The sequence below is a fragment of the Mustela nivalis genome (assembly GCF_964662115.1).
Source record: "Mustela nivalis genome assembly, chromosome: 8".
Taxonomy (NCBI): Eukaryota; Metazoa; Chordata; class Mammalia; order Carnivora; family Mustelidae; genus Mustela; species Mustela nivalis.
In genome coordinates this window covers 51,681,294-51,697,011 of record NC_139027.1, presented here as the reverse complement: position 1 = coordinate 51,697,011, position 15,718 = coordinate 51,681,294, and the positions used below count along the sequence as shown (strand labels likewise).

The following is a 15,718-nucleotide window of genomic DNA, read 5'->3' as shown; positions in this document are numbered from 1 at the left end:
TCAGTTTTTTCCAGCAGTGTCCTTGGTAGCAAGAAGATCCAATTCAGGATTATGTGTTGTGTTAGTTGTTTGCCTTCAGCCTCCTTCCATCTGGGAGAATTCCTCAGTCTTTCTTTGACTTTTACAACCTTGGGACCTTGATGCTTTGGGGAATATAGGCCGGTTCTCCTTCAGAATGTCTCCCGGTTTGGGTCTGAGGTTTCCTTGCAATTCGATTTAGCCTGGGCGTCTTTGGCAGGAGGAGAACACAGCGAACATATGTTGCTCTCATTGTATCTGGATGACTGTGCTCTTAACCTTGAGCATTTGATTAATGTTGCCTTTGCTGGTGTTCTCCACTGATCACCAGTTCCTTCTCTTTTCTAATAAGTGGGAATTGTGGGGGGAGGTACTTTGTGACTCTAAATACTCTGTTCCTCATCCAACTTTTACCTGGCTGTTTTCACAGCCATTCTTGTTTCACCTTGGTTGAATGAATTCTTGTTCTGATGGTTGTCAGATGGTGATGTCCTAAGCCAATTATTTTTTTCTGCATTCGTTCGTTGGTATTTCACTGTACGGAAAAGCTTTCTTCTGTCCTATTTATTTCTGTGTTCAGAAATTTTATTCAATGTTTTAATCTGCCTCTGTATTTATTTTCATATTTAAATTCTTTCAGATTTGGCCAGTGGGAGTCTGTGAAAATAGGTTTCTGTGTCCTTTGGACATGTTTCTATCATTCTTTGGGTATTTCCTTGCTTTCTGGCACAGAAGTGTTCCAGGGTCATCTATCTTCCCTGGTCAAGCCCTAGACTTAGTTATTTTTCCAAAGAGCTCAACTTCCCTTTTGATGAAGTGGGGGGAAACCCCAGGACGGTTGTTGAAAATACAAATGCCCAGGTCTACCCCAGACCTGCTGACTGGTATCTCCAGAACTTCAGGGGTGGTGATGAGCAGGTCTGGGCACCCGGGAGGGGCCCCAGAAGCTGTTCTTTCCTCTTTGGGCTGCAGGAGCTTAGGGTGCATAGCTAGCTGCCTGCTCAAGTAGCGACACCTGCTGGTGGTTCACAAACCTGCATGGCAGGCATGAAGGCAGAGCCTTGGTTCCAGGACAGAAAGCGTCTCATTACCTTCCTGGCCTCTCCCTGGGTCTCCTGGGATGCTGAGCTGGCGCTGGCTTCCTTCCTTGGTGTTGTGAGCCCCACCCTTCCACAGGTCCTGCCCTGCCTTAGCCTGGCTGCCCCTGCCCATGCCCCAGTCTGGGGGTGCAAGCCTCAGACTGGGGCCATCCAGTACCTGTGGCCGTTTTCTGTCTGAGGACCAGCATTTGCCCCAGGAGTTTCCAGAATCCCTGATATTACCCAGTAGAGATGTCTAGTGAATTATGCTGAGCTGCTCAGAGGCTATTATGCATTATTAACAATTATGTTTATAAGGGATTTGTCAAAGCCTGGGAAATGCTTACTGTCTAATGCAAGTAAAATAGAAAAGCATTTTCTTTCTTTCTTTTTTTTTTTTAAGATTTTATTTATATATTTGACAGACAGAGATCACAAGTAGGCAGAGAGGCAGGCAGAGAGAGAGAGAGAGAGAGAGAGACAGAGAGAGAGAAGCAGGCTCCCTGAGGAGCAGAGAGCCCGATGCGGGGCTCGATCCCAGGACCCTGAGATCATGACCTGAGCCGAAGGCAGCAGCTTAACCCACTGAGCCACCCAGGCACCCCTAGAAAAGCATTTTCTATACAGCAGGGCTGTACAGTGTTTGTTTAAAAAGATTGGGGAGAATTAGATCAAAATGTGAATAAAGGTGGAATTATGGACATTTGTTTTCTCTTGTATTTTCTTTCCTTTTTTCTTTCTTTCTTTTTTTTTTTTTTTAAAGATGTATTTATTTGAGAGAGAGAGGGAGGGAGCATGAGTGGGAGGAGGGGAAGAGGGAGAAAATCTCAAGCAGACTCCCCTCTGAGCATCTACCCTCCCTCCTCCCCAGCCCCCCATGCAGGGCTTATCTCAAGACCCATGAGATCCTGATCCATGAGATTATGGCCTGAGCAGAAATCAGGAGTCGGATGCTTAACCCACTGAGCCACCCACATTATTATTTTTCTTTAAGATTTCTGTACTCTCTAAATTTCCTTAAATAGAGCACTTAAAGTTTTGATCCATAAAAAGACTGCCCCAGGAAGCCTGCTGGAAGGCTGGGGCCAGGAGCTGTAAGACTAGAGAGCCTGCTGAGGCTGATTTCTCAGGTTCTGGGGCCCTTTGAGCAGTGTAGGTCTTATTGGGGTAGGGAGGGCAGTGTGTCAGTGGGATGAAAACACAGGGCAGGCTTTCCTGGCCTGTGACAGTGGGGTGACTAGTCACTCTTCCCTCAGCCGGTCAAAGCTGGAACAGCTGAAGTTGACATGGAGGGGCAGGGGTGTTGCTGGGAGGGAAGAGGGCTCAGAAAGGTAAGCAGCACACTGAGACTCCCAGAGCTAGCTGGGGCCTCAGCAGAGTGAGGCTGAGCTGCCTGTGGGGAAACAGGGGAGGGCCCTCAGCTAAGCAGGAGTGGTCAAGTGGCCTTTGTCCTGGAGATGGGCCTAGGCTGAGGGTTGAAAAATCCTGCAGGGGAGGTTGAATGGCTGATTCATTTATAGAAGCTTATGATGTGCTTTGTCTGCTATTTTCACTGCCATTTGACCCTATGAGGAAGGTGCGATCGCTGTTAGTATGCTCATTTTATAGATGAGGGAAGCGAGGCACAGTGAGGTTCTGGAATTTGACCAAGATCGCACAGCTTCTAGGTGGCAGAAGCGGACTCTGGATTCTGTGCTTTAGGCCACTTGCCTGTCCTGATGGGCCCCTGGGGTGGCTTTGCCCCAGCCTCCTGCAAACCTGACCCCCATCCGTGCCATCTTCCTTGGCGAAGCGGTAAAAGGAACAGAAAGGACGCTGGCCGGTGGTGGTCCGCGGCCAGTGCGCTAACCCGCTGACTTCCCACCCTCATCCCTTCCAGGCCTCGCTGGTCCTACAGGTGTCCTACACACCACTCCCTGGAGCTGTGCCCCTGTTCCCGCCCTCTGCATCTCTGGAACCCTCGCCCACTCTGCCCAACATGGATATGATGGCTGGTGAGGAGCCCACCCTGGCAGGGCCCCTGGGAAGAAGCCCGGCAGCAGTGTAGGAGCCTGGGGGCAGGAGGCCAGCGTGAGGCTTCGGGGGCTGCCCGGGGCCATAGAAGAGAGGACACCAGTGGGTAGGAGGTCCTGAGAGCAGCCTTCTGCCACACAGAGAAAGTGCTACTAGGATCGGTGTGAGGAAGCCCTCCTGGGGAGGGGCTGTGCCTGGGCTGCTGCTCCTCACTGGGCAGCTGGGAGCTGGGTGGGAGGGCACGCCTTTGCTGGATGGGATCTGCCTCAGGAGATGCCCCAGAGGTGAATGCTTCCCTGCTCTGGGACTTTCTAGGTCTTTGGCCATGGTGTCGTAACAACACAACTGGGTGTGCCTTGAAAGAGCCCTGGGCGGATGCCAGGGGACATGGCTTCCTTTCTTGACTTTGGCACCAAGTAGCTGTGTGACTTTGGGCCGGCCACGCTCCCTCTCTGGGCCTGTCGTTAATCATCTGTGAAATGAGCAGACTGAGTTAGCAAGTTCCAGGGTTGTCTCAGTTCTCTTCACTTGCCTCTGCTGGCCTTGTCACAGAAGGATCCCGCCAGGGTGCTGGGCTTGCCGCTGTGAGGCTGGTGAGACCTCCACGTGGTCTGGCCTGCTGGAATGTGCAGAAAGCTGCACAGATGGGCCAGGTGGGGACTTGGCCGTGGGAAAGAGACTGCAGTTTCTCTCTGGGTGAAGGGAGCCAGAGGCAAACACCGCCTTCAACCCCAGCAGCCTCCGCCTCTGCTCGGGGTGTGCCCTGAGCCTGCCCTGCCCAGCCACGTTGTTGGAGCTCCACGCCGTCTGAGCTTGGAGATGAGGAGAGCAATCTGGACTGGGGCGTAGGTTCCTGGGGAGGGTGGGTGGTGGGCAGAGAGAAGGGGTGCTCCTGGTGACAGAATGGGGGGTGAAGGGCCCGAGGGCTCTGGAACCACCTTGGAGGTGGGTCCGACTGAGTTAGGGTTCTGGCTACGCAGGAAAAGCTCCCAAAGGTCACAAATCCCCAGTCTTGTCAGGAAGGTGGTGAGAAGGGACAGTCTTCAGCAGACACGTGAACAATTTCTGAATTTTGTGCCAGGCTTGGGTAGCCAGGGGGTGGGGGTGCCCTAAGTTGGCTCCCCTCACCCAGCTCCTTCCTCGCCTCCTGGGGCTGTGCCCTGCCCCTATGCCAGGTGGGGGACAGAGCCGGGCTGAGACTTGGTCCCTGCTCAGTGACAGCACCGTGGACACGAGAAACTCTGGAAAGAAGTGGCTGGCCCCCACCGGTGAGACCCGGGTCAGGCTCTCCTGATCCTGATCCTACCGCCTGTAACCAGCTCACTGCTGCCATCTGTCAGCTCACCAGAGTGGGACCTGGGACAAGATGGTCAGAGGCGCTGATCCTATAGGACATGGTGGGGAGGGCTAGGGCCATTTCTTTCCTTCCTGTTGACTAACTGGACTGACCACCTTCACATCTCAGCTGTTGGAAGCTCCTCTTTCTCCCTCATCCATCCTGGCTCACTGACAGGAGGGGAGGTGGGTGGTGGGTCTTCGTGCCCAAGCCCTTTGGCTCCTCCATTGGCTGGGTAGGGTCCCAAGCACCAGGCCAGAGGGACCAGCCCTTATTAGTAGCCTCTCCGCCCAGACACAGGAGAGGACACCGAGGACCAGGGGCTCACGGGAGATGAGGCAGAGCCATCACTGGATCAGAGCGGTGCCCCAGGTCCCGGGGCACCCACCACCCCAAGGAAGCCACCTTCTCATCCGCCTCCCTACCACCCCGGGAGCAAGAGGAAAAGAAGTGCTCCCACTCCCAGAAAGCTACTGTCGGACAAACCGCAGGACTTCCAGGTAATGGGCTGACTCTCTGACCGCAGTCTCCTCTTTAAGTACTGTCTGTCCAGCCTGGAGCAGGTCCTAAGAGCTCTTCTAGTCAGGAGTCTGTGGTTCCCCCGGTCCCCAGCAGATGCAGAATGAGCAGGTCACACGTTGTGGCCTCAGAACACAGGCCCCTGGTTTTGTGCTTTACAAAAAAGGTTGCGGGGAGCGCTGGAGAGATTCAGCCCATCTTTACATTTGTCACATGCATTCCAACAAGGCTTTATCTGGCTAGCTAGCTGTTGGCTTCTCATACTGCGGTCCTTGGGCCAACAGCAGGAGCAGCACCTGGAAGCTGGATGGAAACGCAGACTGCCAGCCCTGCTGAATCAGAATCTGCATTGTAACAAGATCCCCAGACAAGGAAGCTCTGTCTGGCTCTTTGTTTTCTCTCTTGATCCATGTCCTTCCTTAAACCCATGGATTCTCCCGAAGGCCGTGTAGAATTTGAGCATGTTCAAGCTCTTCACAGAATAAGCCGTTACTATGAACCCTCAGGCATATTTTAATCCAAAAACCTATCCTGTTTTATTTGCATCTTAATTTTGGTCCTTTGCTTATTCTTTTTCTTTTCTGCGAAATTTCCCATGTTGATACAGTTGCATTTCGTGATACTGAGCTCTTCAGAACTACTTTCAAAGTTAAAGACAGGAAACTTAGCTCTTTACCAAGTGCCACAAATTGTAAAAATACATTTTACTTCTAAGTCTTGATAATTTAAGTGAAAGTACTAGCTGTAACCGCTGTGTATTTGCCTGAGAGACAAAATTCTGACATTATTATTATTTTTATTCCCAAGTCATGTACTTACTGCTTTTTTCTCCTTTGAAAATTAATATATGTTTCTTGTTGAAAACAGAAAATACAGGAAAATGAAGAGAATAAAAAAGCATGGATCTACCTTCCCGATATTATTAGTAATATATTCTTCTGTAGTACAGATTAAAGAATAGCATTGTTTAGTCCATTGATAAATAAATGTCGACTGAAACTTAAAACCAGTAAACATCGTATTTTTCCATGAAAATTGTTCTTGTATTTTAAATCTCATGTTTTTAAATATTTTGCCTAAATTTGGAAGCACAGATCTTCCTAAAACCTTTCTCTACTTAAAGTTCAATAGAGAAAACTCTTAATTTATTTCTCAAAATGTGAGAAAACATTGTATCTTATAAAGAATAAAAAGTGGGATCAATTCACTGTGTCAGTTCAGCCCCTGAGGGAGCTGTCAGTGAGGAATGTTCAGGCCATTTGGATGTGCGGGCGTCAAGGGGTCTGAGGGAAGGCTTGTCCCAACGGTTGCGTGGAATGAGGGGGGCTGTGGGTCCTTGGCGCAGCCCTCGAATTTAGAGCTGGGAGCTTCCTTGGGGCAGCTTGGCAGCTCTTGTGCGGAACTATGGGTTTTTAGAGATGCAAGGGACTTTGGTAGAAAAATATGACTGTTCTTATAATGCTCTTCCTAATACCTTTTTAATACCCTTCCCCAGAAGCCAGCAGTGAGAATGGTCCCTGAGATTTCCGACTCCCTTGGGGCCTGAAGACATCCCCCCTCCTCCTGCTCATGGCTTCTCTTGGCTTTCAGATCAGGGTGCAGGTGATCGAGGGGCGCCAGCTGCCAGGGGTGAATATCAAGCCTGTGGTCAAGGTCACGGCTGCTGGGCAGACCAAGAGGACACGGATCCACAAGGGAAACAGCCCGCTCTTCAATGAGGTGGGAGATGCTGGGTATAAGGACGAGGACCACGCTGGCCCTTCCAAATTGGGAATGCATAGCAGACACGGGACAGTCCATTTGGTTTTTGAATCGAGAGATATGCTGGGTCCCTAGTAGGTCATCTGAGGAACTGGGGTGGGGGTGGTTCTAGCTCTTCTTCCTGCCTTGGGCTCCCAGTGCTCCATGTCTCTGACATACCATAGGGCCAGCCTCCACCCCACCGAGATGACAACCTCTGTGAGGTCAAGGGTGGGATACCCCAGAACTTGTGGAATCCCCAGAGCCTTCTATTGGGCTGAGCTCAGTCCACACTTCTGGGTGGACCAGACCTGAAGGCTGTGGGCAGTGGCTGACCCTCTCCTTGGCCCCTGGCGTCGGCAGGCACTCATTCATTTCCCTTTTGCCCCGAATCACAGACTCTCTTCTTCAACGTGTTTGACTCTCCCTCGGAGCTGTTCGAGGAGCCCATCTTTATCACGGTATGTCTCAGCAATTAGTCTCCTCTGTGGGTTATGTGTACACTCACTTGCACGCCACGTGTATCAGCATGCACATGTGTGTGCACCTGTCAGTGTGAGTGTGAGGGAGTGTGAGGAAGAAGCCGTGCAGCCCAGGGCACGGGTGACATGTGCGGCTCACCGCCAAGCTCTGCTGGTCACAGAAATGCCTTTGGCAGCTCAGATGGAGGCAACAGCAGAGTGGGGAACCCCCACTGCCCAGCACAACCCACAGGGCCAAAGGTCAGGGTTCTGAAGTCATTCTCGCTGCAGACCCCGATTTTTATTTTATTTTATTTGCCCATGTGCCTGTTTCTGGCCAAGAGCTTCTTCCTTTGGGCCTCAGCCCCCCCCCCCTTTTTGTGTCTTTCTTCTGGAAGGCAGTATGGTTTATTTTTTGAAGGTGTGGGTTCTGCACCTGCTTCTGTCGTTTAGGGGTGTTGATGCTCTACAAGTCCTATAGCCTCTCTGGGCCTCTGTTCCTTCATCTGTAAAGTGGGCATAATAATAGTACCTACTCAGGGGGTTCATGTGAGTTTAAACTTTGCTCAGAGCAGTCTCGGAACAGAGTGCGTGCTCTAAGTGTTGGCTGTTACTGTTTGGGAGGGAAGAGCTGTTGTATTGGGTCCTGTCTGGGCCAACATTGACTTGTAAATGAGAGTTTTAATTTATCTCCCTCTCCCAGGTGGTAGACTCCCGTTCTCTCCGGACAGATGCTCTCATTGGAGAATTCCGGGTAATTATGTATTTTTTTTGAAAGCAGTTAGTTGTTGCTAATTCATGTTACTGGAGATTCTGTAGGTAATGTGCAGAGGCTGGTACTTTGGGGGTCCTGTTCCTCTTGGTCAATGTTGGGAAATACAGTGAAAAAAAAAAAAAAAAAAGGGCAAGACAAAATCTCCAAACTCAAATATCCTCTCCACAGAGGTTGTAGAGAAAGAACAGAATTTTATTATTGGATACGTATCAATCCAGAAGGTGATGCACATGACAGGCTATCCACTAGGAGATTGTAAAGGCAGCAGGAAATCCTTTACACCACTGAGAAATGCTTTACAACCCACCACTTACCTGTTCACAGGTAAGGAGTCCTCACGGCGGACGATGGACAGCGCCCTCGCCAAGCACTGTTCATCTTCACCACCTGGTGATGGGCTGACCATTGGTGTTAGCTAACTGACTTTCTCCAGAGGGAGAAACAGAAAAGCTTGCATTTTTGTGATGAGGGTTTTTTTTTTTTTTTTTACAACTTGGACCCAGGCCTGTGCTGAAGGCCTGCCCCTCCCTTCCCACAGAAAAAGCAGAAAAAATACTTATATTTATAAGGTTTCTAAGGTAAATTATTTGGCAGAAAGAGTGGAGAGGGAAATCTTTTCCCTTGTTTCCAACAGGAGGAATTTGGCTTCTTATTCTGATTCATACCTGTCCTTATATCTGGGCAGACAGTGACATTGGGGGTTAGGTGGCCTTCCCCCTAATTCTGACTCAGGCCAGGGTGACACCGGTGCTCTGGCTTGCAAGTGGAGTCCAGATGTAGAGTCCAGGGGGATCAGGTTGAGACACAGGGGAGACGGGGGAGCCTGCCCGCCCCATCCCCATTTGTCCCATACAGTACAGAAGCGAAGAGTGCACTTTAGAGAACCAAGGGCTGACTAGGACTCAGCTCCCAGGGAGGCATCAACAAATCTCGGAAGTAAAGGCAGGTAGCTAGCAATGGAGACCTTCACGAATGGTGTTTTAATGCAAACCTCACTGATTTTCTCATTTTTGAATCTTCAGGCATTTATCAAATGGGAAGAAGGAGTACAGGCTTATTTTAACCTCCTCTTGCTATCGAAATAAAATATGGCCCCTTCTCTGGGAAGTAGTCACAAGATAAAAAACGAAGGCAATTTTTCTGGAAAAGCAGTTATTAAAAAAGAATGGGATCAGACCTGGGTTATTCTGTAATGAATGGGGTTCCATGTCTTGCGTCTCTAATCTTTGAAGCATATCTGTAGTCTGAGAACCCAGAGGTTAAGGTAAAAAATTGTTTTCTTTTTTTCTAATTATGAAAGTAATCCATGATCAAATTTTTTAGAGCGATTTTAGGTTCATAGCAAACTAGAGTGGAAAGTACAGAGTTCTCACATATCTCGGGCTATCCCCATGCCCAAGCTTCCCGACCATCCATGTTCCATTGATCTATGAATTTTTATAGAAAATTTATAGAATTTTATAGAAAAATTTTTTATAGAAAATTATAAAATATAGGAAAGGGAAAAATAAAATAAAGCTAACACCTAAGTCTATCAGCCAGAGAGCGCACAATCACCCTTCTGTTGTGTTTCTTTTGCCCGTTCTTTCCTATGCGCTGATGAACCTTACCAAACTTTGAACTTGTATTCTGCACTTTTTCCATGTAACGTCAGCTGATGAACATTTCTCCATGTCTCCAAATGATCTTCAAAGCATGGTTTTTAATAAAATAGCATAATGTACCATCTTTCACTGAATGCTCCAAGGGCAAGAGTTTGACTTGTGTTTCTTGGTTTAATTTCAGATGGACGTGGGTACCATCTACAGAGAGCCTCGTGAGTCACGTCCTCATCCCTTTGGCCATATCCTTGCATTTTGGTTCTGGAGGCTGTTGGGAACAGCCGTTTGGGACAATCGCCTTTTTCCCTTGGGGGTTTTAGACTTTAGAGGTAGAATCTGATCCTGGAGATGAGAGCCGCAGGAAAGAAGAGAAGGCAGGCTTCCATCTTCCAAGTCAACTAGGCCCTCAGGGAGATCAAACCTTCTCATGGGTCTTGGCTAGCCCAGCCAGGGATGCTAAATTTGGAAGACCCCAAGCAAATGTTGTTGGAGATGAAGTCCCCTCTGACAGAGGTGGGCCATTTTGATAACAAGTCTAGATTTCTTCACACCCTGGCTTTTGGTCCAGTCACTTCCTGAAAGGGCGGTAAATGGCCTGGGTTCTAGCTTTGGCAGACTCTTCTTGGCCTACATGAACACTCAAAGTCTGGCCCCCATGTCCCTGTGAATAAATCCCTCATCACCCAAATGTAGTTGGCCCCGGGGTCTGGACGTGGTGGCAGACATGGGTCCTTCCAACTCTGCCCTCACCAATGGATGATGTCTCTCTTAGGACATGCCTATCTGAGGAAGTGGCTGCTTCTCTCGGATCCTGACGATTTCTCTGCTGGAGCCAGAGGTTACCTGAAAGCAAGCCTCTGTGTTCTGGGGCCTGGAGATGAAGCGCCTGTGAGTACATTGCTCCTCCATCTATCAGGAGATAGAGGGAGAGGGAGAGAGAGTCCCAGCATACTCGGCGTGAGCACGGAACCCAATGCAGGGCTTGATCTTAAAACCCTGAGATCACAACCTGAGCCAAAACCAAGAGTCAGACGTTTAATCACCTGAGCCACCCAGGTGCCCCATCTATTTTTTTTTTTATTGCTTTTTACAATTGAGATGTAATTGACATACAACATTATATTAGTTTCAGTAATATAATGAATAAACGATTCATTATTTGTATACATTGTGAAATGATCATCAGGGTAAGTCTAGTTACCATCCATTGCCTTATGAAGTTTCAAACTTTCAGGATCTATTCTCTCAGTAACTTTCAAATGTGCAACAGAGAATTATTAACTAGCGTCTCCATGCTATGCATTATATCCTCATGACTTTTACTTACCTGATAACTGGAAGTTTGTACACATTGTCCCCCTTCCTCCAGTCCCCTTTCCCCCACCCCCCGACAACCACCAAATTGTTGTATTTTTTTTTTTTTTTTGCAAAAGTGAGATCATTCTCTATACTCTACTCCAAGTTGAATTTTATCGCCTGAGAATATACCATTATCATCTTTACACACCAGTAAGTGAAGTTCAAGTTAGAGATGGGAAGAATGAGATAGGTGTGCAGACCTGGAGAGGTATCAGCATCTTTTTATGTTTGGCAAGAAAGAAGGTTGGGAGTAGCCGTGGGAGAGGGAGGAAGGGTTAATTCCAGGTAAATGGAAGGACACAAGAGCGCCTAGCTCTGCAGAATGTCATTATACTCAGAGACCTGGAAGTAGGTGGGCGGACAGCCTGAGGTGTTTGATGTGGGGATGGCAGGACTAGGGAAAGCGCAGGGCCAAGGTAGCTTGGAGATTGGGACATGGCTGGTGGTGCTGGGTAGGGAAGGTGCAGGAGCGCAAGGCTTAGAGCTGGTGAGGGGGACGGAGAATAGGGGAGGGGTAGGGAGCGCACATTTATTGAGCACCTGCTGTGTGCCAAGCTCTGTTGGGAGCTCTGCTCTGTGTGAGTGGGAGATTGGAGGAGGCAGATAGGTTGCAAGCTGTCTTCAGAGAAGGGTTTCAGTGGTCAAGGTTTTGCTAGAGGAGTGGCCCTGAGTGGCTGGAGGTTCCAGATGTGACCAACCTCTAGCAGCAGAAGGGAAGGGGAGACTAAGGAGCTGCTGGTGGAGGAAGGGAACCGTGTTGGCAAATGACTTGACCACGTTGATGCGGATTATCTTATGGGAGAATTGGAAATCAAATAGGCAAGTGGTGAGGCAGGTGCTGAAGTCAGGAAGGAAAGGTGAGCACCTGTCCTCAGCTTGGTGGATGGTGTCAGTGAGAACCAAGGGAGAGAGTGGCACATGGGGTGATGGGGTCCTCAGATAAAAGACATGGTGGAGTGAGGGGGCAGGGTGCCAGTGCAAGGTGTGGCCTTCTCTTCCCAGCCTGGGATGGCCAAGAGGAGAGGGAGAGGCAAGAGTGGGGAAATCAGATCTCCAGGGGAGAAGAGTGGTAGGAGGCAGAGGGCAAGTTCTGTGAGAGTCAGGAATAGGAGTTGGCTGATGACAAGGGCTCAGAAAGTCACAGTGGAGGGGGTTAGGGGATGGAGAGTGCAGTGTTCTGTGCTGTGCGGGGACTGATGGAGCTCCAGTGGGCAAGCCCCACCTAAAGAGACCTGTCCCTCTCTTTTGTCCCATGCAGTCCTGTCCTGACCTTCGGTAGCATGTCTTTCCAAACATCATGCCATCTTGTTCCTTCTCATGGCATCTCTGAGTCTATCGCCCGTCTCTAAAGCATTTCTTCCTCTTCTTCCTATGAATTGGAACCTTGCTTTTTCCTGATGAAGCTACTTCTTTTGAAATCAACTCAGACAGAAGCCCCTACTTTCGGCTCCGACTCTCCATGGGTTCTGGAACGGGAGGAGCAGCCAGCTTCGGTGTTCCCACTGCAGCCTTCTGGCCGGCGGCTCTTCCCAACCTCAGCATGGCCTCCTCCTTTAATTACAGGCTGCTTTGCTGGTTGTTTCTCTCTCTCTAGGCTGTCACCTACACCCCCCATAGGCAGAGCTGGTCCAGGGGTGTCCCTGCTTCCCGATTCTCACCTTCGCCATTGTCCTGAGGTGTGACATATCCTCACTGATGAGCCACTGACATCTGATTTTATTTCCATAGAGACCCTGAGTTCAGAAATCCCTCTTCCCACCACTCTGTCACCCCTGCTGAAAGACAGTCCTTCCACCCTGGCATTACAGAAGCCCCTCCTCACCCCAGTCTCTGCTGGTTTTCACAATCCATTAGTGCTCTCCTGCCATGCTCTCCCCTCCCCCAGCCTGAACGCCATCCTCCACCACAGCTCTCACCACATGCTTCCTGGCCCCAAAGTAGGGGTCTCCTGCCACACCTCAGGACCCCGCCATCCCTCACTGTTTATACCACTCCTTGGTGAGTTTCAGTGGCAGAAGTCACCTGGAGGTGCTGGCTAGGTGAACATAGGTGCTATCAACATCTTCTCTTACTTGAGTGTGGTTTACTCCTTGTCCCATTTGCCACAGTGCTATTTCTAGACTTTGCTTTCTTTCCGAAGCCTCATTCTCTGCCTCCTGAGAGAGGCAGAGCTGCACAGTGCTGAATAATAGAAACGCCTGCAGCTCCTTCTGTCCTCATTCCTGACTTCATTTGTCTTTTCTTACTTCCCCAGCTTTCTGCCTCCTTTGCCCTGTGCTCCAGTCCTCCGCCATCTTGTTCTCCCTGCTCTTCCTGGTGTCTTCTCTTCTGCCGTTAGACCTGTACCGGGCTCAGGATTTCCCTACCTTCAAACACCCTCTCCCACTTCTCTCATTTCTCCCCACCGCTCTTCTCCAGGTTGCTTGCAGTTTGCTTCCAGGCATGACCAACTTCATCAGGGAGCCCGCGGGGTACCTCTTCTCTCCTCCTCTCCCAGCTGCTCATTCCTCCTCCTCTTCATGAGGATTCCTGCTGTCTTCCTTCCCTGAAGCCCGGAAGGTCCCCATTGCCAACCTCCAGGGGCTCTTCTCTGCTATTAATCCTCTCTGTTCCTCCACAGCCTTTGATTCTAGAGCCCGTGACTTAATTCAAATTCTCTTCTCCCTTAGCATGGGTGATTTTTCCTGATTCTTGCTGTTTGTTTGTTTGTTTGTTTTATGGATCCTTCAAATTCAGTGGCTCATTAAAGTTCCCTTGCTTGCCTCTTTGCTGTGTCCTCGACCCTCACTATCCACAGGAGGCTCCTATATTGACCCAGCTTGGATCTTCGGAGCTCTAGACACTCAGTTTCAGTTGCTGAGTAATAAAGCCACAGAAACATGTCCCTTAGGCCCCTCTAACTTAACATAGGAAAACTCGTGTTCATCTGCTGCTCACTTCCCATGACCGCTCCCATCTTGTGTTAGGTGACATCTTAGGAAATGGTACCATCATCCACTCAGTCTCCCAAGTTAGAGGCTTTTCATTCCTCAACCCTCAGTCCCACATCTGTCAGTCCACATGCACGTGGTTGGTCAGTCTTGTTGGCAGGATCACCTCCGAGCATACTTCTCTCTCCCATTCCAAGACCAGAGTCTGAGGTCACGGCCCCCTCACATCTCCCCTGGGCCCTTGCAGGTTCAGCTGCTGTAACAAAGATACCCTGAATAATAGGCATTAAGGAAGATTGAAGTGTGTTTCTGTCCCTCATAAGTGCCTGGAGAGGCAGTCCAGAGCTGGCACAGTGCTCCTGCAACGACCAGAGATGCAGGCTCCTGGTCTTCTCTCTGCTGTCTTCATCATGCAGCTTCCATCTCATGGTCCAATATGGTTGCTGCAGTTCCCACCATTGGGTCTGTATTCCATCCAGTGGAATGGCAGGACAGGAGCTTGCTTAAAGGTGGGCTTTCACTGTGAGATGGTGAGCTCTGTGGGGGCAGGACCTCTGTCTACCTTGTTCACTGCTGCATCCCTCCCCCTTCAGTACAACCCAGTCATCACTCACTGACACTAAACACTTGTCGAGTGAATGAACACATGTTACTGAAGACAGACAGGCCAGCTTAGACCCATCACTTCTGCACTCTTATGAATGGGTGGAGCAGGCAGGAAACCAAGATTCTTGAATGCCCGTCATGTGTGTTCACACATTATTGAAGTTGATCTGTCCAGCAGTCTGCAAGGTCAGTGTTACTCTTTCCACTGTCCAGGTCGGGGAGTTGAGTCTCAGGGGGAAGGATCCTGCCTGAGATCACACGTTAATAGCAGGGCGAAAGCTACCTTTCTTCAGAATGCATCATTTAGGGGGTGTTGGGTGAAGAAGGGGAGATATTGTACTCACGAACTCTTTAAAGGCATCACATTTGGTTGCATTGTAGCTGGAGAGAAAGGACCCCTCTGAAGACAAGGAGGACATCGAAAACAATCTGCTCAGGCCAACTGGTGTGGCCCTTCGAGGAGCCCACTTCTGCCTGAAGGTCTTCAGAGCGGAGGACTTACCACAGAGTGAGTCTGGCGTCTTCCCTGGGTTGGAGGCCCAAGACTGAGATTGGGAGCAGAGCCCCTGGGCTGGGGAAAAAGTCAGTAGATCGTAGAAGGCCTCAGTGTCTCCACAAATGAAAAACATCTGTCCTCTTGGTGAGCCATCACCCCAGTTTGCCTGGGATGGTCCCAGTTTCAGCGCTGCAGGCCCTCCATCCTGGGACAGTGGGTCACACTCACTGTGGCCACATTCCCAAGAGAGACAGGGTGACCCATGCCTGGTTTCTCCCAGCGACTGGCCCTGCACTGGCCCCATCCCATAGGCTCAGTAAATTCTGGGGGAATCACGCTGAATATTCGAAGTCTTGGGTGTTGCTGGAGACTGCGTGCTAGAACTGCCGGGGGACCTTTAAAAGGGCCTTTTAAAGACGGTGGGACCTCTCCTCCGGTGTTTCACACTGACTGGGTTTGGAGTAAGGCTCACACACGGGTCGTTTTTAAAGGGTGAGCCCCTGTTTTGAGGCATCTATTAGCCTAATCAAATGTTTCTGTCCATAGCAGAGTCAGTGAAAGTGTTTGCAACTTAGGTCCTTGTTTATAAATCTTTTATAAAGCTAATTATTTGAGGGTTTGCTCAACCCTTTGACTAATGACTCAATAAAAGAAATGCATTCCTTCTGTACAAGCTTAATGGTACCCAGATCATGGGGAAAACCCTTAAGAAAGTAAATGGGCATTAAGATACATGCTTAATAACCTTCTTCATTTGTTACTTGAAACTATGCAGAAGGGAGGTT

The 15,718-nt window shown here is 49.6% G+C and overlaps 1 protein-coding gene across 24 annotated transcripts in view; it reads left to right on the top strand.

Annotated features, from left to right (window-relative positions):
- Window positions 1-15,718, top strand: part of DYSF (dysferlin) — a 203,813-nt gene that overhangs the window by 46,351 nt on the left and 141,744 nt on the right. For 13 of the 24 annotated variants that reach the window (XR_014315085.1, XM_082744003.1, XM_082743991.1 and 10 more), the window contains 9 exons: window positions 2,977-3,091; window positions 4,286-4,378; window positions 4,741-4,946; window positions 6,556-6,684; window positions 7,104-7,166; window positions 7,870-7,920; window positions 9,727-9,757; window positions 10,315-10,430; window positions 14,819-14,945. Coding sequence is in view for 23 of the 24 variants with exons in the window: in XM_082744003.1 (XP_082600129.1) it covers window positions 2,977-3,091; window positions 4,286-4,378; window positions 4,741-4,946; window positions 6,556-6,684; window positions 7,104-7,166; window positions 7,870-7,920; window positions 9,727-9,757; window positions 10,315-10,430; window positions 14,819-14,945 (931 nt within the window). In the remaining variant the exon portion in view is untranslated. The remainder of the gene's footprint in view (window positions 1-2,976; window positions 3,092-4,285; window positions 4,379-4,740; window positions 4,947-6,555; window positions 6,685-7,103; window positions 7,167-7,869; window positions 7,921-9,726; window positions 9,758-10,314; window positions 10,431-14,818; window positions 14,946-15,718) is intronic. The other 11 variants (XM_082743990.1, XM_082743999.1, XM_082743993.1 and 8 more) reach the window with 1 other exon arrangement.